Below are 24115 nucleotides of genomic sequence, written 5' to 3' on the forward strand. Positions count from 1 at the left end.
AACCCTGTGCTTAAGCTAATAAAAACAATTTGTATGTGTACTTTGGAAAAGAATTTGGGACTCTAATGTTACTGTGGGTAAAACAGACCCATAAAATTCACACGCATACCAGTTGTGTGTATAAAATTCATTAAAATGTACACAGACCTCATATGCTGCTTTACTGCTGATGAAATCAGCTATATAGATATTTCAATCTATCCGAAAAGATAAAATTGGAGAAACTTATTTTTGATTAAAACAATTATGTAAATAATTATGCAAATTCAGTACTGTCCTCATGTTTCTGACACAATGTCAATACAGCCTATGGTACTGCAAGGGCAGTTAACTCAGTGCCGCTGTATAGGATTTGTCATATTATACAGACCACAATCATACTCACCTACATCCTTTCTTACAATAGTATAACCCCGTGGAAGTCCTCCAACAAAAACTCCCATGTTCTCTCCAATAATGGTACTGCCACTAGTTGCTAAGGAAGAACCTGAACAAAATAGATCATTATTCTTGTGTTCAATGCTTTCAACAAATTTTCAACTCAATAACAGAATATTGACATTTGAGAAATACTTGCCTAATACTTGCCCATACATATCCTGGAAATATTTACAACTCTATTTTACAAAAGAATATTAACACAATCATATAGTCACAAAAAGACAAACCCCTCACACTTAGTACTAAATTACCAAAGATTCACAGTGGACAGATACCTCAGATGCACGGACAAAACAGCAGTGATTTTGTCAGAAAACTGAGTGAATTTTTTGCTGTATGGATGAAGATGGGCAGTGGAAAAGTAAGCAAGTGAGCAACACCCTGAGTAATACCCAAATAAAGCAAAATGGAACTGGATTGATTACCTGTGTACTGCCCATCCACTGTGATGTTTCCCAGTGCTTGAATTCTCGTAGCAATTATTTGGTGCCAACTGTTATCATTGTATTCTTTTCCACCATCATTAGTTGGAGTGACTGCTACCGCAGATCCCTTTTTATTAACAGAAGAATCTGATTTAGAATATTATGAAGGTAAGATTTAGAATTATACCTTACTCTTCATACCACTCTGTGGTATATAACATCTAAAAATAAAGACAAAAGTCCTCTGTTTAACTTCTTTCGGAATACTGAATGATGTTTAGGACTGATTTCCCCACTAAATTAACCTTCTCAAATAATAAATGAGGGATCAAGGATCCAGTTCAGTTTCTATTAAAAATAGAAAACCCTGTGTAGTTCCCCTGATAAAGACGAGGATGAGGCACAAATTACTAAGGGTCATGTCACTCAGATTTTTTTTTTTTATTATTTATTTTTTTAATGAAGTCTCTATTTAACTACTTCATGGATTGCTGTGGTTGTAAAGTTTGATGGCCATGACTCAATGTGCCATCCACAGAAAGCAACTGCATATCAGGATTGTTGGCTGCAGTGCCTGTCTATAGGAAAGGACCCAAGAAAGAGGTTTATTTGTAGGATAGTATGAAGATATATGTTCTGTCCCTGTTAACCTGTTATCAAAGGAACTTGAATTTTTAGGTGAGAGAATATAACACATTTATGAAGGAAAAGGTCATACACCAAAAGATTCAGAAAAAAAAAAAAACCAGAAGGTAGTCATTGAGGATGTTTTTACCATACAAGGGATGCTTGTAAAAATGTTATTAAATTTAACTATAATTTTTACCTGGTTTTATTAAAACAAAAAATATAATTATATGAGAGGGTGAATTTAGAGGCATCCATGACCAAACACAGAGAAATCTTTTCTGAATTGCTGAGTAAGAGGAATATAACAGATGCTGTTGCCAAACCAAAATCTCAAGACTGTAAACAACCAAAATAGCCTATTAAATTCATATAATGATGCCACAAAAATAAAATTAATGTATTTATTTCAAGAATTTTCCTGAGATTTATATCCAAATAGTCTTCTAACTTCCCAATAATTCCTGTAATATCGTCTCAGGACCTTATACTGTACTTGAACTATGTGGGAACTCAAAGTTATTCTGTTGAATTCACAAAATAGAATTGTCCGACGTAGCAGGCAACTACTGAACGGAAAAACATTTCTTTGCATAGGCACTACATGATATTAAAGCATCACGAGCTCTGCAGTTACTTCATGGATTAAGACAGGCTTCAAAAAAACAATCTCCAAAAAATATGTAAAAGGCAAATAAAAGATTCCTTATAATTTGGGGGTCTAGCTTGTTACTTTGCAGTAGCACATCAGACAGTTCCAATTTTTTTTTTCCAGATCTTCCAGTACTCTTTCCAGCTCAAGGACCTTAGAGTTATGCATATGAAGAAAACCTGTTGATAAAAACAACCACCTATTGTGATTCATACTAAAAAGGTCTTGTTAAAATTTAGTATTCTGCCTTTAGTGATATGCATCTATTAGAAATTGCTTGTCAGCGTATAGATACGTAATTATTATAGATATATAATTATTACATTTTACAGTACATTTTTAATTGGGGACTATCATTGTGTATCCTATATATGGAAATATATAGGATGTATATATACGTACAGGATTACAGAAAAAATAATTTCCCATTAGTATTTACAGCATGTTTCCTTCTCCATTCAGCCAACATCTTGGTACTGAGGCAGTTTGTACATGAGCCCTCTGTCCCATGATAACAATACAAAGCTATATATCCTTACATACTAATGTGCACTTCTTCATATACTATTTTTTATTGTCTTCTCTCCTATTTCAACATTTTAATATTTTACAAACACACATTTCATTATCGTAGTTTAATAATTAAAACCAGAACTGGTGTCATGCCCAATTAATGTGCCCTGGTAGCATGCCCATTAGTTTTTCCATTAGTGAATTCAACAATACTAATGGGATTACTAGCATGGGATGCTAATTGGGCGTGACATAAGAAACTGGCTTACTTCTTAGCATACCCTTGCTAATGATGAAATTAATGAGCATTTTATTAAATGCTGTCTCATCAAAGTGTACTTAGTTAGCGTTAAAATTGTTACAAACGATGCTGCATTCTAAAGATCAGGTGCCTGAATAAGTGGTTCTTCATATTATGTTTGGCAACAGTCTAGAGCATTAACAGTTTTATACATCACAAACCACATTTATTTGTAACCAATTCAATCTGGGACCACACAACCATATGTGCTAACCTGTGCCTCATTTCAGGGGGGAAAAAAAAAAAAGAAAAAAGAAAAAAAAAAAAGACGGTGTTCAGGGTTCAGCATGCACTACACTGGAGGCCTCTGTATGATATTTTATCCAGAACTACTCGAGTGACTCCGTGATCATATTCAAATATCCTGTTGTGAAATGGCTTGTTATGCATTTTGGAAATCACACATAGGGAACCAAATCTGGATTATTTTGCCAAGCCATACAATAAATCTTAATATTTAGTAGCTCTCAGTAATAACTAAATAAATATGAATCTTTGTGGCTCTTCATGCTGAAGATTACACTCATGAAAATATGTAGAAACATCACAAATATGGATCCTCAAAGATACCGTCTAGGTGCCAAAGTCTGAATGCAACTACACTTCTCCCAGTCAAGTTATTTCAGTGCCCAAACTCCTACAACGGAGAAGGTGAACAAGTACTGAAGTTTTGCCAAGGCCAAGCAGCAAGATATAGTGGGGATTCATAGCTAGGTATTCTCCGTCCTCCTTTTTTTGGGAGTGAAAACTCACCCTCAGACTGTGCCTACTACTTTGGCCTCTGCACAAACCACAGGCAACAAGAAAAGTAACGAGTGTTTCTGCTTTTTTCTGTAAAGTTTAGTAAATGGACCATCTTCTAAAATGGAAGAGCTGGATTCAGTTCACTCCATATTGTGAGAAGAATCCCGATACTCTATCCTCAGAAGACTGTGCTAATCACTAAGGAAAATGGTGCTCCAGATTGGCCTTAAATTTCCACTGTAAGTGATTTCACTTTGTATAAAATATGCAGTGCTTCCCTGGGAAAAAGGGTAGAACAAATGACCTGTAGCCACTGAAAGATAACTATAAATTTAGCTAGAGTTGATTGTGTAGTTCAGGGGTGGATTTAAAGCCATTATGATGAGAAGAAACTCCACGGACAGCTGAAGGTTTGCAGACACACAGAGTTTGGAGGAAGGTCTATGGAACAATTTGATTATGCGGACAAGACCGAGGAAGACATCTGTTAGTAAAAAACTCATGCTTCCTGGACCTGCAAAGAATGACAGTAAAACAATATGGAAGGAAAATACGAGCAGCTAGACAACACAAAAAGGAGACAAGAGATCGTCAGACAACAGCTAAATGAATGGTGGTGTACATAAAGTTGAGAGAAGTATGAACGGACAGGAAGAAAAGGATTTGAAATTAGCACTAAGAGAAGGAAGAAGTTAGGCTGCTGAAGACTCCCCACTGAGACGACTTGGCAGGACTATCCCCAGAGCAGACACAACAAAGAGGAAACACGCTGCTGATCATGAGCAAAGATACATACCAGAATCCTGAAAGGACTAAGGGTAAAAATAATTAACCTGCAACAGGACACAGCTGGAAGGGAGCACAGAATATTACACCAGACTGCTCTAGATAAAAAGCAGCAGAGACACAATTGTCATCAAAAAGAATTTTTGCAGTTTTTAATAGAAGAGCACAGAGGCAGGGCCATAAATGCTTATCATATATGCCACAACCATAATTAGAGAAAACAATGCATATAACCTGGTTAGAAACCACATAATATCAATAAGAAGTAACTAAAACATTTGCATACTAATGCAAACTGTGATGCGCAAATGAAGAATTAAGAAATGCTGCTAAAGAACATGATACCAGATGTTATAGGATAGGAATAGCAAATAATGGCAGGAAGAAAAAAGAAACAAACTACGTAGAAAACATAGAAACAAAGGTAAAGATAGTAAGGTAGCATAGCATATTAAGGATACAAAAGACTGAAAAATTTTTATAACTGAATTTTCACAGGTAAACGTTTTAGAGAAAGATACTAAAAGAATTATATTGATGTAGGCCATAGTTCCCTACTTCTGAATCTGAGAAGGCACAGGAATCTTTTCCACGTTATTAATGAGAAATTAAAAAACATTAGCTTTCAAGATATATCTATAGTAAATCAAATGTTAAGACCTACACTATTCCTGAATGCTTTGAATGAAAGTGTTTTGTGGTTTTTTTCCTACAGTCACTGAACCAGCAATATAGGCTATTTTAGACTTTGTAAGAAGAGGGAACAATATGGAAGTGATGGTCATAAAAATCAGCATGGGACAGAGTTGTCCCAAGCTGATTCAAATGAAACACTAAGATAAACAAAGATATATTCATAAACAATTTGTTAAAATTCAAGATAGTAACTATTGAAAATATTGTTGAACGGAGAAGCTCTAAGGACTGAATATGGACAAGGCAGTTAAAAGACAGGGGAAAAAAGGGATAAAAAGAAGAAAAAGAAAGAAAAAGCTCCAAACCAGTCACCCTCTGACCTGTCCCCCAAATACCGAAAATCCAAACAAATACAACATTTTCTAGGAAATGAGTCCAACCTAGCTGACATAAAGCTACTTCAGAAGGTAGAAATCTGCTAGGAGGGCTTGGAGTACTATTTGAAGCACTAAAATACTAGTTGAAAGATATCCACTCCCATTAAAACAAACAACAACAACAACAAAATCAAACTATTACACCTAGAAAGATCTTGCAAAGGAAATAAAAATTCCTTTTCGGTGGAGTGAAGGTATAAGTGTAAAAGAGATAAAACAGAACTAGTACCTATTAAAATGTGGATGAGGCAACAATAACAACGTTAAGCATCGTCCCAAAAATTGAAGTACACACGGATTCAGTTTGCAGCAAGGAAAAGCTGATAAAGCATGTGTGTAAATTCTGAAAATAATAGAAATTTCTATCTTGGGGACAGAAGCAGATTTAAGGGTTTCTAGCACGGGGATCGCACCCACGCTAGCCTCTGCGTAGCACCATGCCTCCGCTACAGATTCTCCAGAGCTGAGGAGAAGTTTCACTGCTGCACACCACCTCTGCGTGTTCACGGAGCACAGTGCCTGGACCACGGCAGAGCTCAGGCAGCAAAGGTTGACAGTGGATCATCAAATCTCTAAATCCCCACCATTTCATACCAGTAAGCATTTCTACTCAACCCCCCGGAGTAGTGGACACAACGCCAATCACATAATTAGACACTGAGGCGTGACGGAAGATAGGGCTGATAGAGTGACCAGGCCTTCCAGCAGCACAGAGGCAGGGGTAACCTTATGAAAAGAATGCACGTATATGGATACGTTCGATACCACGTTCTGCCAATATCATTAGAAAATCCCATAATTACTTACAGTTTCTTGCATACTTATGAAATATAAATGAGAGTGTAATGCTTTTTTATTCCATGAAGAGACCCCGTTTTGGGGTGCAGAGAAAACGGAAAATACCCAAAACAGGAATGCAATGAATGTGGCCTTGTTTTTAATTTTGTGGAATTTATTTGATAATATTTCCCTCATTATTTATGTCTTTGCTATGGTCATTATTACTAGAACTGAGAGACTACTTTCATCACATTAATGGCAACACGCTGATTTTGGTAGGAAAAGACAAAGTCTCAAGATGGGAGGCTTAAAAATAATTGACTAAAAAATAAATAACCTTTATTTGCTAATTCAAAAACTAGTTCTGCCCACCTTTGAAACCTTGGTATTTTAAGCTGCAGTCGTGTTTGCTGGTACTGACAAAAAAACCCAACCCATAAAAATGCAAAAATAAAGTAATGAATTGTGGCAAACATAAAAAATGAGCAAAGCTTTAGTGTTTCAGTGTTTCTCTCACCAAAATTTCCAGTTACTTAAGGGTTCTGAAGAGCCAGTTAACTTGTATCAATTAAATAATTAAAAAAAAAAAAGGATAAGTATGTAAAGAAGTACTGAAAGAAATAATATAGGCTATATGTATAGGATCCTGTCTTTTGTTGTACCTGTGGATCAAAAAGAAAGTAAGGACGCCCACTCCTCAGTTGAAGTGCAATGTATTCCTCTTGATTCCCAGGTGATGCAGAGAAAAGAATCAAACCGTCAGGTTCCTGGGTTCTAAATTTCACTTTAATACCTGGTTAGAAAAAGCAAGCAGATGGTTAATGCCAAAAATGGTTCTTATGCATTCTAACAGTGTAATTACAAACAAAAAGTTGTTTTAAAAATAGCAATAAAATGGCAAACCAAAATCATGGAAGTTTTGTTCACCTAAAACCCCTACCAGGCATTGCAGGAGAAATTTTACTAATCCAGACTGAATCAGCATTTGAGACAAATGTCTGTGATTTCAGAGCCCTCACTCATCTGTAAAAAAGATATGAAATTGTGACTTATGCTGTTCAGTACCTTTTTTCTTAAAAAACTGTAATTCAAATATTAGCATACTATTCTAATAGTTGATGTTTTGCACGTGGATTTTCACTTGTCCCTTAGCATTTCTATTCGTGAAGTAGGAATGAGCTTCCTGCATGGAAGGATTTCTATGAAGAATAGTGGAGGTTTGGTTCCAAAAGATAGATATATACACACACACAGGTATTTATATGTATATTTATATATATTCTTTTATAAATATATATATCTAAGTGCACAAAGAACACCTGAAAAAGAACAAGTTTTTACAAAAATTGGGCATATCCCAAGGAACAATTGATGAACTAAGCTTAATTAAGAACTTTCCAGATCATTATCAATAGTCCTCCATTTGGTTTCTGATAAAATGACAGCACATGAAATGTCATTCAAATGACATACAAGAAAAAAAAAAAGGTTTTTTACATTACTTTTTACCACAAATAAAATATCAAAACAACAAGCTAATTACACAGCTTGTAAATATTGGAATATTGTTGTCCATGGTATAAACTTACTCAGTAACTATCTAAGGACACATTAATGAAACAATTCATAAATTATGTATCCAGTTTGGAGAAGTATAATTATGAATAAACAAGTTTTGGATAACCACCAATCTTTTATGACTATAATACCTTCCTTTTAAGCTATCTCCTGGAACATCATCTTACAGAAACAAACAAGAAAATTACAAAACCATATGTCCAATTTAGCTCAACTTTTCTAACATGTAAACCCAGATATCGCAGGCTGAGCCTATGGTGGAGTCATGCCTTTACTGTACTAATTTTTTTGAAAAGGGAAATGAAAAGGCAGCAATAGCAACATCTACCTATACTATACACATCCATGACATTTCTGTGTAAAATGCTTTTTAAGGAACAGGATAATTTATTGGGTTTTGCCAACTCCATCAAACTATTCAGTCTTTTCACATGTACTTTCACTATCTTATGTCAGGCAGAAAACAGTAAGTGACAAAAGTTTTTCTTGTAGACAGCATCCATATTTAAAAAAAAATTGAAGAATTATAATTCTGATGCACATTCATACTAGATCTTATAAATTACCTATACCTATAAGAAACATCCTTTGACCCCATTTCCTAATCACATAAATTATTTCCTGCAAATGGCATGCAACACTCCCAGATATGAAACATATTCTCTAGGCAATGAAAATCAGTAACGCTATTAAAATACCTGCAAAAAGCAGTTGTACACAAGTAACGCCCAGCAAGTAAAAAACTCAATAAATAGTGTCCATACACTTAAGGAAAAGCATAGCTTTGCCTGGCTCAGAAAGAACCGCTACTGCTGTGCTTTGAGGTTCCAGGTATTTCCAGCTGCAGTATCTGCTGGAGAGGGGGAAACTGATGGCCTCTAATCCCAGCACTGGAGAGCACAGTTAATTTAACAAGCTGCCAGTATTTTTATCAAGCTGCCAAAAGACATTTTTGAAGACCAGAGGGTCCCTCCTCACACCTAATTCGGAAGGACAAACACAAAAAAACCAATTGAGTTTCTGTAAAAAAACATTTTGTAACGCTGTGTTAGAAAATATAAATTAAATGGTTCATAATGGTAATATTGCAGTAATTCTAAAAGTTTTCAAATGTTATGCAGGAGCTTTCTTTCTTCTTTGGACATTGAAGAGGCTTACAAACCTTAATTCCTGCCTGCAGAGCTGCCACAGCTTCATATAAAGTATTGATGAGTCAGGAACCATCGTTTTCAGTCATAGCCCACACGGCAAATTTTTCTAAAGTCATTTGTCACCTATTACACAATTCAGAAAAGGACTCTGCCCCTTTAAGTTCAGGTATCTTTGGAGTTTCTCTTGAAATAAGGAAGTTCCTATAAGCTAGCTCTAAATAAGTACTTTCATACCTCAATATTAATATTTTCTTGTATTTCTAGAAGTGAGTGCAATGAGAAACCAAATACTAAGCAAACTTCTGCCCCATAGATAATATTTTCACTGGAAGATAAAAACTTGTGAAATTAATATTTTTCACAGGAACATACTAATTAAAGAAAAAAATCTGAAAAGCTTTCTCAAGTTCAAGTTGGTCAAAACAAAACATAGCCAGAAATCCCATTCAGACTTGTAACAGCTAGGTGTATGTCATTTTTCCGCCTTGTTGACACTAAGCACTGAAAATGGATCTTAACCTGAACACAGAAAGCTTTCCTTTGAAAATCTGAAAAATTTCACAGAACTTGAAAATCACATTGGATCACCAGAAAAACTTTCCTTTTTTTTTTTTTTTTGGGGGGGGGGGAGGGGAAGGGACATTTTGCAAGAAAGTTTCTCAAAGACTTGTTTCTACTATGTCAATATGCACATCTAAAACCTTACCTTCAATGTTAAATATAACAGATAAATAGAAACGTAAATAAAATAGTGACATTATATCTACTTCTGTAATTTGTCATATACGGAAACCACATCTCAGCCACACTACTGAGGTTACTAAATCTTGGATGGAAAATATGACCACCTGTGGGGCATAGTACGAATGTACTTTTAATCAACTGAATCTTGAATTGCAACTGAAGAATTCACCTAACAGGCCTGTTTATGTGACAAAAATGATTGGTCCTCAAGGAGTTGTTATCATTCCTGGGGTAAAAACCAACAGGAAATTCTACTACAAATTAAACATTAATGTATGTCATTCAAATAAAATCTTTAATTCCATTTCAAATTATAGCCGCAATTGGAGAAGCTGTCAGAATTCCTTTTAATTATAAATAAATTTCTTCAATTTCTGTAATTGAATTTCTTTAATTATAACGGCATTGTACAAAATATAATGCAAGCACTGTATACAGTGAACATAAAAGACAAAAAGAAGAAAACACAGTAATAAAAGGACAAGTAGAATAAATTACTAACGTTATTATTAATGTTTTAAAGTATCCCAAAGTGTTTTAGGGCAGACTCTACCCTCTATAAGGATCTACATAGCTTCAACTTATGCAGTAGTGGATTGTGATTAGATTTTTATCCTAGTTTCACAGATGGCACATCCAGGTTAGTAGAGGAATGAGGATGCCAGTGACCAATGCGGGCATTTTAAAGGCACTAAACTGAGCAGCAATATCAGCATGCTACCCTGCGAGTACACATCGTTTTCAGAGTTCCTTTTAGTAACAGGCTGATACTAAAATGAAAAAGATATACTATTACAGTAACGTCAGACGAGTTAGAACCCAGCTTTTTGTCTAATACAGAAAATGCATATGAAACGATTTTTATATCCCCTCTTTGCCTCCCTCATGTAAGGTTTGCAAGTCTGAGAACTTCAGCAACATTTCAGATTCAGACTCAGATTCACATCTGGATTTAGATTCTTCTGCCGCAATTCAACATAGCTAGCAAGATCTGCGCAGAAGTATTCGACAGGCAAGAGTGTGCTCTTCAGAGGCTGCCTGCATTTTTGCTTAAAGCAAGTTTACAGAGCACACGGGATTATTTTGAGTTTAGAACAGCCAGTTGGTAGTCATGGGGAAAAAATGAATTAATTAGAACAGCTCCTAGATTAGCATGACATATACTAACAATTTATAAGTGTTATAGAAATAAGATTAACTTCTGACTAACGTTAAACATTTTTTCTTACAAAATAAAAAGTTAAAAATAGGATTTTTTGACCAAGAAACTTTATTCACTCAAACTAAAGAGGTTTTACTTCCTGTGAAACACCTTTCCAATTTAACTGAATTGAATGTAGTTTAAAAAAAAAAAGTCAGCATTTCAAAATACAACAACATTCAAAGTACTCAAAAAATGTCTTTTGACTTTAAAATTTTGGGGGAGAAGAGTTGAGGGGAGAATGTAGGCAGAGGGGCAAGGTAATTGAAGACATCTTTTACAGTAACAGCTGAGAGATTTCAGCAAAGTGACTTACTTAAGACTAATCTTTGTCCCACGCACTCAGTCAAAACACTTGTAAAGTACCTTTCTCTACAACTGGATGTTCGGAGTCCAGCTCAAAATAGCCAACAAATATAAGATTAGACTTATTAAATACATAGAAGTTGCTACAAGTCTCAAAAGTCCCATGCCCCTTCACCGAAACCTATATATAACCACAGGAGCAAATCTGACCAAAAGTGACAAGAACAGCCATATCAATGTATTTCCAACCTGGATGCGATCAGCAAGAATACCGTTAGTTTAATTTTCATAAATACATCAAATACCAACAGATATGCATAAGATTAAAAGTAAGATTAATAACTAGATACCCTAGCATATTACGAACATTTTCTTTGCGGACTTAGGAAAACAGTGTACATTACAGTTGGAAAAAATAAAAAAAAAACCCCAAACCTCCTAATATCTGGAAAATCACAAAGCATTATTAGAAATGACTTTTGCATAATCTGTGAAGCACATCCATTTTCAGTGCCATTTCTCCCAGGATTGTGCAATTGTACAAACACCATTTGTATTTTCATTCTACCGATATCTTTATATGAAATGGTGTAAATAATTGTATAATTGTACATTCCAATCAAATGAACAGAAAATTGTTGGCAAAGAGATCCCTTTATGTTTACTAAAGCCCTTATTTGTGCATAATGCCAACTAAAATGAATAGAAATTGTATATAAAATTTTGACTACAGCATTAGGCTCTCAGCAGTCCCTTCAGGATGACAAATGTTAAGCATTTACTTAACATTAAGACTGTGTACAAACGTTTTTGCCTAATCAAAGTACATTTTTCCACAGAAATTACAAAACAAAATTTGTTTTTAACTGGGAAGGGGATAGATGGGGTGTAAAACTCTCAGTTACTATACACTTCCATTTAATTAATATTTAGTCATTATTCTCTCTGTGAAAGTGATTCTGCATGCTACATGCCATTACAATAGCTAAAACACATTTTAAAATGTATTTTTAATAAGAAAATACATCTTCCAAAAAATAAGAAGGGAGACTTCACAAAAATGGATCAGTATTTAAAGCAGTTTCACAAAATGGACAATGGAATTAGAGGAAAAGAAGGAGCTCAGTAGACACTTTCCTTGACATACTCATGAAGATCCTCTGCTCAATACAAGTTCTTCTTCACACTATTTGATGGTCTATAGCTTTCTGGATTCTTCCCAAATCTGTCCAAGATCTTTTGTTGTCTTTGATACAGGATCAGGCTACATATTTCACTGTTACCTTAATGTTTTTGAAAATGTTTTTGAAGTTCATCATCACAAACATTAAACTGAGTTACTAATTCCATCAATCGAAGTAATGCTGTCCATTTTTAAGTTGCTTTGGTTTTTTAGCAGAAATTTAAAATATATTCTTAAAAGTCACATACCTATGTATATATACACACACATATATATGTGCACACAAACACACAGAAAATTTTTCCTAAACTTTTTCCGAGCTGTAACTGGAGTGTCCAATTGCAGATCAGCAGCCCCTTTTCTTTTGTGGTGATAGTAAAACCAAGAGAAGCTGAAAATCCATTGCTTTTAAAATTAGTCTGTACAAAACCCCCATATTTTGAAAAAGTCTAAGTTGATTCAGAATGACACAACTTGAAGACTTTTTTTTATATAGTCTTAATACCTCAAACTGCCAAAAATCCAAGTTAAACTAGAAGGTTGAACAAGTGTAAATACACAATATGATGAATGAATGAAAGGGGGAAATATGTAACACTTCTTGTGGAAATCAACAACCAGGCAAAACCCCAAATCCTCTTGATGAGAGTTGAGTATTTCTTTTACACTAAAATGACTAATTTGATACCTGTTTTTTCTTATTTTGCTTGCTACCCCATTATACCCACTACTGGTAAAACAAACAGGACATTTTAGCTTTAATCTTCTTACTACATAACCCAAATAACTTCAGTCATGTTTGCATTAATGCTGCATTAATCATGTTGTTGCGTATTAATGAGTTTTCAGGCTATGCTAATTACTGTCATAGATTCTGCAGCAGCCCATTAAATATACAAATTACAGAATTAAAGAGCCAGAGCTCTTCATGATTAATCTTTAAATGGAGAAAAACTAATGATGTCTGTACAAAGTTTCTCTCCACTTTTGGCTGACTGAGCCCAATGAACAATCAATTAGAGTATTTGAAGAATAAGAATACCACACATACTAAAAGATTTGTTATGCTGTTATACTATGCAGAAGACATACATTTATAAGTTTCTATCAAATGGACTTCTGTAACACATTCCAGTCTTTAAGGTCTCCCAAAGTGTTGCCCGGGGTAAAAGCTATAGGATATTCCAATTCATTATTGCATACTCATAGGAAACTGCCGGTTCCATATGAATGTAGTAAATCAATCTTCTCCTTTTAGCAAGGACACAAGTCCTGCTACTCCCTAGTAAGAAAGATTTACAGCAAACCTTCATGAAAAGAAAGCTAAGATAAGTTTAAAGTCATTTGATAAGATATGATGTATTAATAGCATTTTATCCCCTCACTTAGAGTGATTCTTTTTCAGGAATAGTGTAATACCTAGTGGTTAAATCAAGAGATTCAAAATTAGGAGACCTTGAGTCTGTACTCAGCCAATGACAGAGGTATATCACTCAAGAACCATCATTTAAACCCCCTGCCTCCATATTCCTTCCTGAAGAATGGTGGCCAGTATCACTTGTGTAGGGTTGTTTAATGTTTGAAAAATTCGTTACTGTTTTGTTCTCCATAGCCTTAAATAGATACAAAATCAGCAAAATGCTCACATGTAGTCAGAAAAATTACCCAGACACTAGGTATTTACTGACATTTGAGAAACACCAATATATCCAAAAAAGGGTATTAGTCTCACCTCTTCCAGATACTGCATATTATGCAGAACATCACAAGACTTCCCTAAAGAGCAGATTCTCAGTCCGTATTAATATTACTCTGCACATCAATAGCTGCAGTTTAGAATTAACCGGGCCATTCCAGACCTGTCCAATCAGTTCTTTATACCATGGAAAAAATAAATAAATGATACTTTATACATCAAAGACACTATATTTATACAAAGTAGTCCTTTAAAATAAAACTCGCTCAGAGCAAGATTGATCATGGCACGAGAATACTCCCATATGAAGGTAAAGCAAAAAAGACTGGATTGCTTCACTTAGTGCACAAGGAAGACATAATACAAGCATATGAGATTGTCCAGGAAAGGCAGACAGGGAACAGAGAAGCTTTCCAACACACATTCAACACATAAACAAGATAGCATTCAAGGGAAGTAAAAGGGAAGAAGTTCAAAGCAAAGATGTACCTTATCACAGGCACTTTACAACTTCCCAGTGAAAAGAGACATGTCATTAGGACAATCTGCAAAATATTGACACAAGAAGTATCTGAGAGTTTAGCAAGACCCAAAAGGAACTGGACAGTCTGACTACTTAGATGTATCTAAATAAATAAATGAAGCCCTCAGAAAAATATATATGAGAGATCAGGGTGAAACCTGATATGGAGATGCAGATGATACATTATCTGTTAGCATTCCTCTGCCATTAGAGTCAACATCCAGTTTTTTACACAGAGGTTTTAAGCAATACAATCATTAAAGAAACTAGCGTCCTGACTCAAATTCATTTATTAAGCAAGCCTAGGAACACAATTCATAACTGTCTTCCACTTGTGTACATTGGGACAGTATAGAAGCAGCATACATCCAACCAACAAACAACAAGCATACATCTGACCACAAGCATTATTTTTTCAGACCATATCTACCAGAATAGAAATAATAACAGTAATCATGAAATTCTAGGAGTCAGGTCCTGCTTGGGGCAAGAATCAGCTGCAAGTTTGTTTCTGTGTTGCTCTTAATATTGAAGTATGAACAAAGAGGAAACATCTGCCCAAAAATTCAGCTAATGCTTTCTTTGCTGTTATTGTTCAATTTGAACAAAATTTGAGAAAATTTTACTCAAATGTGGCCTCTCTCAAATAATAGCTGTAATCTTTATGTTTGTTTATTTACCTTTACGTAGGCTGGAAAGAAGTTCAACAGGCTCTGATTTTGTTAGAAAAGGAAGACAATAATTTCTAGGAGTAAGAATCCTTTCTGAGCAATTTCATGAATTCAAACTATGATATTTAAAGTATGGAAATAGAGGCAAGCATTCGTCTTCATTTCAGGATAAATTCTTTAGAGAAAGAACTGTATTCTCTTACTTGTATGTGAATTAATGCATAAAAAAGGCCATCTTATGCAACAAGGGTAAGGTGGGAGAGGCTTCTAGGTGTTAATGCAATGCAAGTCATAATTACTAGAAATATGATGACAAGAAGAATCACTTCAAAGATTTACACCAGTGCAATCTATAAAAGGTCAACATCACAGAGAAATGAGCTGGAGGTTAGTAGTCGTAAATAGCACTTCAATTATAAGCCTTTAGTTAGTATTTTCAGCAGTAGTACAAATGTAACACTGCACAGAGAGTAATTCCCTGATCAAGGGAAAAGAGTGTGACTAGGACTGAGTAAAATGAAAATACATCAAAATTAAAGTCAGTGTAATGATCTGAAACACAGCAAATTTAGACAACAGTGCGCTAGCCAAGGCAGAATCCCATCACGCAGCATCACAGAAGCTGGAAGCACAATAAGGTGGAAATCCAGCAGCAAGTGAAGAAGATTATTGATTAGACAACATACATACGGAAGGGAAGAATAACTAAAATAAGCTAATGAGTGTCTTGAGGAATACTACAGGACAAAAATGGAAATGTAACAAGGAGGAAAAAAAAAAAAACAAAACCTTTTAGACAGAAATACAACACCACAGAGCAAACACTCAGCAAAAAGCATGGCTTCAAGTTACAAACTCGGCAACAAATGCTACTCATGGAAGGACTGCAAAAAAAGCTAACAATACACCCAAGTTAATGCAAAGTTTTAAGGTAGACCAATAAACTGCAACAAAACTGCCAAATTCAGAATGAGAAGTAATAATGTTTTAATCTAGTAATATTTGTGACAGTATTTCCCCTGACTATTATAGACATAATGACCTTTTCCAGAGGAAGCCTAAAACTATTTTTTTATTTGCAGGAACTAAATTCACAAAAGGATTTCAATGGAATGATCAGTTGCAAGTTTTATATTTAGACAGCAAACTCACTTTTCTCACATTTACAGGAGAGTGTGCTAGATATAGCATGACATACCTGCTGACACTGAACAATTATTTCCTCAACCTGCATCAATTCAGGTGGTTGAATTGCCTTCTAAGTTATTTGCCACCTAATGGAACTGTGCCTTGAAAGTGCAGCAGGTCCTGCTTTGAAAGAGTTAATAATATTCCATCACACTTTGTTCTGTTATCCATATGCCTCTGTGCCTAGGAACTGCACACTCTGTAAATTAAGTGCTTTATGGGGTTTGGCATGAAACGTCCCCTTAAAACATATCCAAACACTTTGTAGCACTTACACAGAATATCTTACTTAGAATATGATCCACAGCTACCGAAACCCTGTCTTCAACACCTCAAGTTCAGTTTCAGGGAAAGCATCACCCTTACAGACCAGCACAGAATGGAAATAAAAAAGTTCAATCCAACCTCTCTTGCACTGGACGTGTAGGGTTAGCTGCAATCCTGAAAGATGGCCTTAGTCCTCCTGCCTTTAAACGACCATGTGATTAGAGGCATGAAAGTCAACAGGATAAAGCTAACACGCTGGCTCTGTTACTGTAAAAGCAAACTGCTATGCATAATCTACAATATGCAAAAACCAGAGGCAAGTCTGTGTGGGAAGCTAAGAAATCTAGCAATTTTCTGTTAGAAATTACTTTAGCGTATGTATGACCCCTGCTTACTCTCACTAATGTTTCCAAATGCACAGAAGGAAAGATTTATCATGCATACAGCATGCATATAGCACAGTCCCTGGACTGCTTTTGAAAACAGAACCGGGGAGGGGGGGAAGGGAGGGGAGAACCACCTGTAGCACTTGTTCAGCATCAGCTGCTGTTATCATTTCCTTTTCCTTTCATGGTGTGTCACCATAACTATATGGCCCAATAATCAAACAGGGGATTTCATGTTATTTATCATACATCAAGGCCATATTCACCACTCTCACCAACCTTCTCTGCTCTGCCCAGCTTCTGTAAAGAATGTGCCACAGAAAACATGACCCCGTGCAGGAAGCCAGCTGTGGAGGTTTCATCATCGATTTGTAGTCTGGCTTATTCCCAAGAATCAACCCCCTGCACTCACTGTAAGAGTTAAGCACATACAGAAGCATAAAACAAAACTAGCATGGTAACGAGACAGCATTTATCTATCAGCTGAATATTCACACACTATGAAATACTTTCAGAGTGATAAATACAACGCAAACCCTCCCCCCTCCTCTGGTTTTTAGGAAAGTCATACAGTGGAATCTGGTGGACATGGAAGAACTCCTGTACTACATCCAGTAATACAGCTAATGTGACAAATACACCTCGCAGGGGATAGATATAGCCAGATATTATGCTAAGTCCTGTGTGCAGTCACCCACCTGGGCAACCCGGATGGTAGATAACAATGCTGGCAGTAGAGGAACACAGAAGTAACATCTTCCTCCTACCCAGGTGGGCTAGCTGCTCCTCAGCTGAGGATCCGAGCTGAGATTTTTCACTGTGTGTCAGGATGCAACTGAAAAAGTAACAAGCCAACTGATACACAAAGCAGCACCAGCAGTGATACCTGTTGGTGTTTCAGTGCGTTTCCATGTATGGTGAGGAGTTCATGATTTTCTCATTACTCTAATCAATACTTGGAGGAAACTAAGTATATCTCTAAATTCTGAACTACATCCGTTGGTGCAATCAGTAGAAAAGGTGATGCAGAAATAAGCATGAATAAAGACATTTCAATGGCATGAATAGCCATGTAACTCAAGCTGTAAGGGCTTAAATAAAGGGCACAATTTACACAAAGATTCAACTTGAGGCAAACGAGAAAGTGAGGAATATAGAAAACTATAATAACAGGAAACTGATACAGCACATAATATTTACTAAATACTGTCATAATTCTGTTTGGCCAATGTAAGTTACATTGTAACACTAAACAAGGAATAAATTAAACTGCCAAGGCACAAGAATTAGAACAGTAACTTCCATAAAATTTCCCTTTGCTGCCTTCTATGTATGTGTAGTTGATCCTGTCTTACACTTGGACTGTAAATTCTTTAGAGCAGACACAGTCAACTTTTTGTTCCTAGTACAAAAGAGACATGTAAAGATTTAAAATTCAACCAGTTTTATTAATCTAAATAAAAAGAGATAAGGACAATACTGAAAATACTTTCCTTAACAATTTCTTTCACATAGCATAATGTCATTTAGCCTCCATCTATTGTGATATTTTCAGGCAGTTATTGATCGATCCTATGTCACCTTTTCAGAATTTTAATTCCTTATGGGATTCCTGAGTTAAAGACCACTTCGCTGTAGCCTGCCTTTGTGTTGATTTTTACATTATTGCTTAAAACATGAGTGATTACAGAATACATGACTGACTAATTCTGAATGACGGTAATAAGGAAGTTTCTCCTCTTCTTCTGCAAAATTCACTGATTTTTTTTCTTTCTTCTCCCTCTCCCTTTCTCTCAAAGTATGAAACTTTCTGCAACACAGAAAATCATGATTGATTACAATATTGTAATAGATTAAGTCAAAAAGGGGGTGATTGGACATACAACATTACTAAGAAGTACGAGACTCTATATTATTTTGTTTCCAGTGTGACCATTTTTGCACCTGCACCATTTGTAATGCCTAATAGAAAGACACCCATGTACGAAACAAAACAACAATCCTTACCCGTATGCTGCAACAATAGCTCCAAGCCACCTTTTTTTCTGTCCCCTGCGTTGCCTGAAGACTCAAATGACAGGCAGCTTATTTAACTCCCACTGACTGTTTTAAAGTTTTGCTTGTGATACTAGGGCAGTGTAAGGGAAAGGGCAAAAAATTACTCACCTCATCCTTAACAATGCAAAGACCTTATTTATAGATGCACTTAAAAACACTACATAAAAAAGCCTCTACAAAAAATTCAATCTCAACTGTGTTTTGCTACTAAAAGCGTGAACTGTTTAATTGTAGCAGCAAGGCATGTCTAGTGTTAAAATGGCATCGCCTTAGAGGAAAGCTGGCCCACAGCTCTTGAGCAGTATTTGGCTCTCAGCTACGTGGTTGCAGGAAACCTGCCGCTGCATCAAGCTGCTGACAGCAGGGCTTTCAGGCACAGGGACTGCCACTTAATCCGGATCCCAAACTGCTGTGGAAGGGAAGTATTGGACTATCAAGGCTGACTCCCGAGCACCCTGAAACCTTATACCCAGCTCAGCCCTGTCCCACAGTAAGAGCTCTGGGGAGGGACTGCTTGCGAACCATTAGCATCTTTTCTCCCGTAACATGTAGTAGGTATGCTGAGGCTCTGAGGTGTCGGAAGATTTCAGTAGGTGGCTTAGAAAGCCAGGAGAACTGGGCATTTCTGTCTTAAAGCAACCTCGAGCACCGGCCATTTCTCAGAGCGGCTGCAGTTGGCGGGCACTTTGCAATTCCGCAGAAGTACTGCGTTGCCCTGATTTCCACCTCTGACATTTCCCTGGCCCCTTCCTGCCTATGTGAAAGGCAGAAGGTCTGGCATAAAACCAATTATGCAGTCTTTGCTTCACCCAGGATTCCCATTCAGCTCGTTTTTCACCCTTAGCGCATGCAGCTCAGTAGCATAACGAAGTTTACACAGGAATACCCTAATTTTTTGAAAATTAATGATGCTAACGTGACAATCTAACATGGGTTTGGAATAAGTAGCTCAAATTGGCATATTTCAATCACTGAATTGGAACAATTTGGGAGAGAAAAATATAAAAGAAGGAAGAAAGATTAAAGAATCCAAAAGGAGGAAAATAAATGGGAAAAACACCTAAATTTGAAAGCTAGAGTGCAGAGGCAGTGTCTTTATAATACATTCCATCTTTTAAAAATACTGAACAAAACCTCCAAAACATAATAATTAAATGTGCGAAGTGTTTGTAAAGGAACTCACTCTGAATAGTGCCAAAACTTTCATGGAAGGGATGACTTACATCTCAAGATAAAATGCTTTTCCTTCTACAATGCAGTAAGTCTTCCCAATGGGTAGACGTTCTCAAAAACACTTATCCCTCACCCACTCCTTGAATCTTCCCGGCAAGGTTTTGCCCTAGTTCCACAATTCACTTAATAATTTGTTTCTGGCTCAAAAGATATTAACTAGGATAGTTGTATCTGGAGTCTAGCCCTCATTTTGTCCATCCAATTATGAAGGTTGATGGGAACAAAGACTGTAATTTGTGTAAATAGATTCCCCCTCCTTCCTCCCCGTCTCTGCAGCAAGTCACTGAATGACTTGAAAATGCATAAAATAAAATCCCTCAAGGGCTAAAACTCCACTACACCAAAGCTCCCATTATTTACTACAGAAGAAAGAGCATTCATTCTGCTAGTGGTGGCACCTCTGCTGGCGAAGTTTCATTTTTAGTAAATCAAGAAACTTTTAAAGTAAACCAGAATAAAAGAGCACTATTAATTACCAAGCCTGAAAAACTATATAAAAATATATATAAAATTTTGACACTATTTACTATTTAATCAATTTTTTTCTTTACTCAGGAGAAAATATAAGGACACACCCCATTCTAAGCATCGGTTGTTATAACTCCAACTACCCTAGAATAACAACACTAATCCCAATTTACGTCCATGTAAGCGTGGTCAGAACAAAGAATTTTAAACAGACGGGCTTAGATACGACGTATCAGGTCAAACTTGGATTATTTCCTCTTTTTTTTCTTTTTTTTTCCCCTCCCTCCCTGAAGTAGATAGTGTGCTCCTTTCTGAACTCCCCAAGAATATAATTTGATACCGCACTGAGGAGTGCCATCAGTATAAGTAACAATGTCTCTCTGAATTAAAGAATAGAACAGCAATATATTTCTGTAACTTCCCCCCTTGCTTAGAATAGGGAAATATTTTATGCTAAGACTACTTGCTTGTACAACACTGCATGGATTTTACAGGACAGCAGAGAAAGACACCTTAAAAAAAAATTCAGAAAGCAGTAGGCATGACCCCCAAAAGCCTGTTCTTCCCACAATTAAAACAAAGCAAAGCCTGTTTTTCCAACAAATAAAATGAATCAAAGTACTCCATAAGAATATGGCCAAAAAAGAAAAATCTCTTCTGCAATAACTATAGCAAGCACAATATCATTTGCAGAAAGCACTGAAAGAATTTTGAAGTAGACATGTAGATGACTAAAGGAAAAGTGGAGCTGCATAGCAGAAATTTTAGAAATCTTGAGTTATTGCGGCCAACATATTTTCAGGGAATAGCCTTGTTTTATAATCTAAATCATAATCAGAACCACAGAGAGTAAATAATCACTTCTTAACAAGATAAAGATAGGACTTTAGCAGCAGCACAGGTAACAAGTTAGTTTAATAAATAAGGTAGTGCAAAACTATAGAGTGCTTTATAAGTAATGATCAATGTTTAAAATCAATGCTCTTCCAAATTGGAGCCAATGCAAAGGGGCTAGCACCAGGGTAAGATGATCCGGTTGATGTATTTTGGATCTGCTGAAATAAATCCATTTATAGGAGCATTTGCAGGATGACTAAGTTAAAAGAGCACTGCAACAGCAGGCCTGGCTAAGGGAACGCCTCCTCCTACTGTCAATATTTCAAACTGATAAAGAGCTGACCAAGTGCAATCAGTGCTGTGATGAATAAAAGAAAGCTTGGGACCATTAACATTAATGGGACTTGTGTGGCTAAATGCTCGTATATTGTACTGAAAATTTACCTGATGGACCAAGAGATTTTTTTTTTTGCTTATGCTTCCCCTTTTCCCTGCATACCATATATGATCAGTTTAAAAATATTTGCAACGTAACATAAATGTCTAAAATAACCTCGTATGATTAACATCCCATGAGTCTCTGGGGAAGGGGAAAAAAAAAAAAAAGAAAAAAGAATTACAGAGCTCACTCTGGCTACCTGGAAAACTTGAGAAAATAGAAATGCCAGTTTTATAAACACAGATAGAATTGGCTGATCTAATATCTTCAGGCAGAGTGCCTTAGCCTTGGGGCGCAATGACAAAGACTCTAGCACCTGCCATCTACAATGTGTATTAGGGAATGGTTAATAAACTGGTACTCTGTGAGAGCTGGATAAACTTTTGCGGGAAGACAGAAATTCAGATCAGCAAGTATAGTCCTAAGAGCATATATACCCAGGATATGACCTGATTCAATAGTTTTAATTTGAAACGTGGCAGCCTGCTTTTCTTAACATCAATTTTAAATACCTATCATATACCCAGCTCTGTACCAAAATCAGAAGAGGACACGGCTTCTACCTCAGCCCTCTCCTGTAATCTATCAAACACCACATGGAACAATGGGGGGCCAAGGGGGCAGGTTTAGGGTTGTTCAGGAGAACATGTTGTTTCATATTGGTATATATTTATAGCATAATTGGGTGAAACAAATTAATATTTTGCTGATATAGCTATTTAATACAAAAAGTTTTAAGAAAGAATCAGACACGAGATTTACAGCTGTGCAAAACACCAGTGTGAAGTTATTGCTATACAGAAAAATATTTAAAGCTTCTATATATTATCTTTTAGCTTAGGCAGAGTACTCCCAAAGAACATGGAATAGTATAGAGACAAGATGTTGAGCAGGAGAAAAAATTCTCCTTATGGGGAAAGAGACCTCTGTCTCGCAGGTTCCCCAGACAGAGAGGAAAAAAATACCTTAGTAGCAGCACAAAAGACATGTAAATTTCCTTTATGACTTCAAGGCTTACCATAGTTCCAAGGGATTTAACTTTTTTTCCCAAAGCGGAGAAAAATACATAATTTTACCCAATATAAGATTACCTGTCCCCGTGTTGAGTCACTTTTATTTTTATTTCTTAGCCATGGGGGCAGACAGGGATTCTATTTACTTTAGTACCTACATTATTTTAAAATCAAATACTATATCGGAATACACTCCTACTATAGGCATCTAGAGATAAAGAGAGTCACACATGCATATATCTGTCACTCCACTCTGAACTCCTGCAGTCCTAAAATGGGATAATGGTAAGGCTTAAGGTAAAACTTTCAAGCTTACTGATCAGTCCCAGCCTTTACATGCCATTCCATTTAGCCTTTGACCAACAAACTGAAAAAAAATAGTGTGCGTGACTGAACAACAAGGCTGGGATTAAGCTAATTGCAGTACTGCATGCTTGCACAATTAAACCTATCAGCAATATGAAACAAGATAAAAATATAGAGCCCTGACAGAAGAATTCTGAAATTACAAAGAAAGAATGGGTTGTAAACCCAAAATAGAGCAAATATGAAAGAACAAAATGCCTTATCAATAAACAAATTATTTCAAAATAACAGTTTTACAGGTCTTACAGGCAACGAAATCACAAAACGTGGAGACTGGAAAGAACATTGCTGTGCTTCATTAGCAGTTCTACTGTATCATCAACTTGTGCATGGACACAGTTCAAAGCGCCAACTTCCAGTCATTTCAGCACAGGCTGGCAGAGACAGCAGCATACAAAAACCTGCCTTCTTCCACCTCTGGCTAGCAAGAAGATTATGTCACTGCTTCTCAGGCACGCACCTGGT

General features: G+C 36.2%; 1 protein-coding gene across 1 annotated transcript in view; it reads right to left on the reverse strand.

Moving 5' to 3' along the window:
* Positions 1-24115, reverse strand: part of USH2A (usherin) — a 391128-nt gene that overhangs the window by 244155 nt on the left and 122858 nt on the right. Inside the window, exons 22-24 of the mRNA XM_075147080.1 lie at positions 7005-7135; positions 867-993; positions 386-487 (exon numbers count right to left, since the gene is read on the reverse strand). Coding sequence (XP_075003181.1) covers positions 386-487; positions 867-993; positions 7005-7135 — 360 coding nt within the window. The remainder of the gene's footprint in view (positions 1-385; positions 488-866; positions 994-7004; positions 7136-24115) is intronic.

Source organism: Calonectris borealis, chromosome 3 (assembly GCF_964195595.1).
Source record: "Calonectris borealis chromosome 3, bCalBor7.hap1.2, whole genome shotgun sequence".
Taxonomy (NCBI): domain Eukaryota; kingdom Metazoa; phylum Chordata; class Aves; order Procellariiformes; family Procellariidae; genus Calonectris; species Calonectris borealis.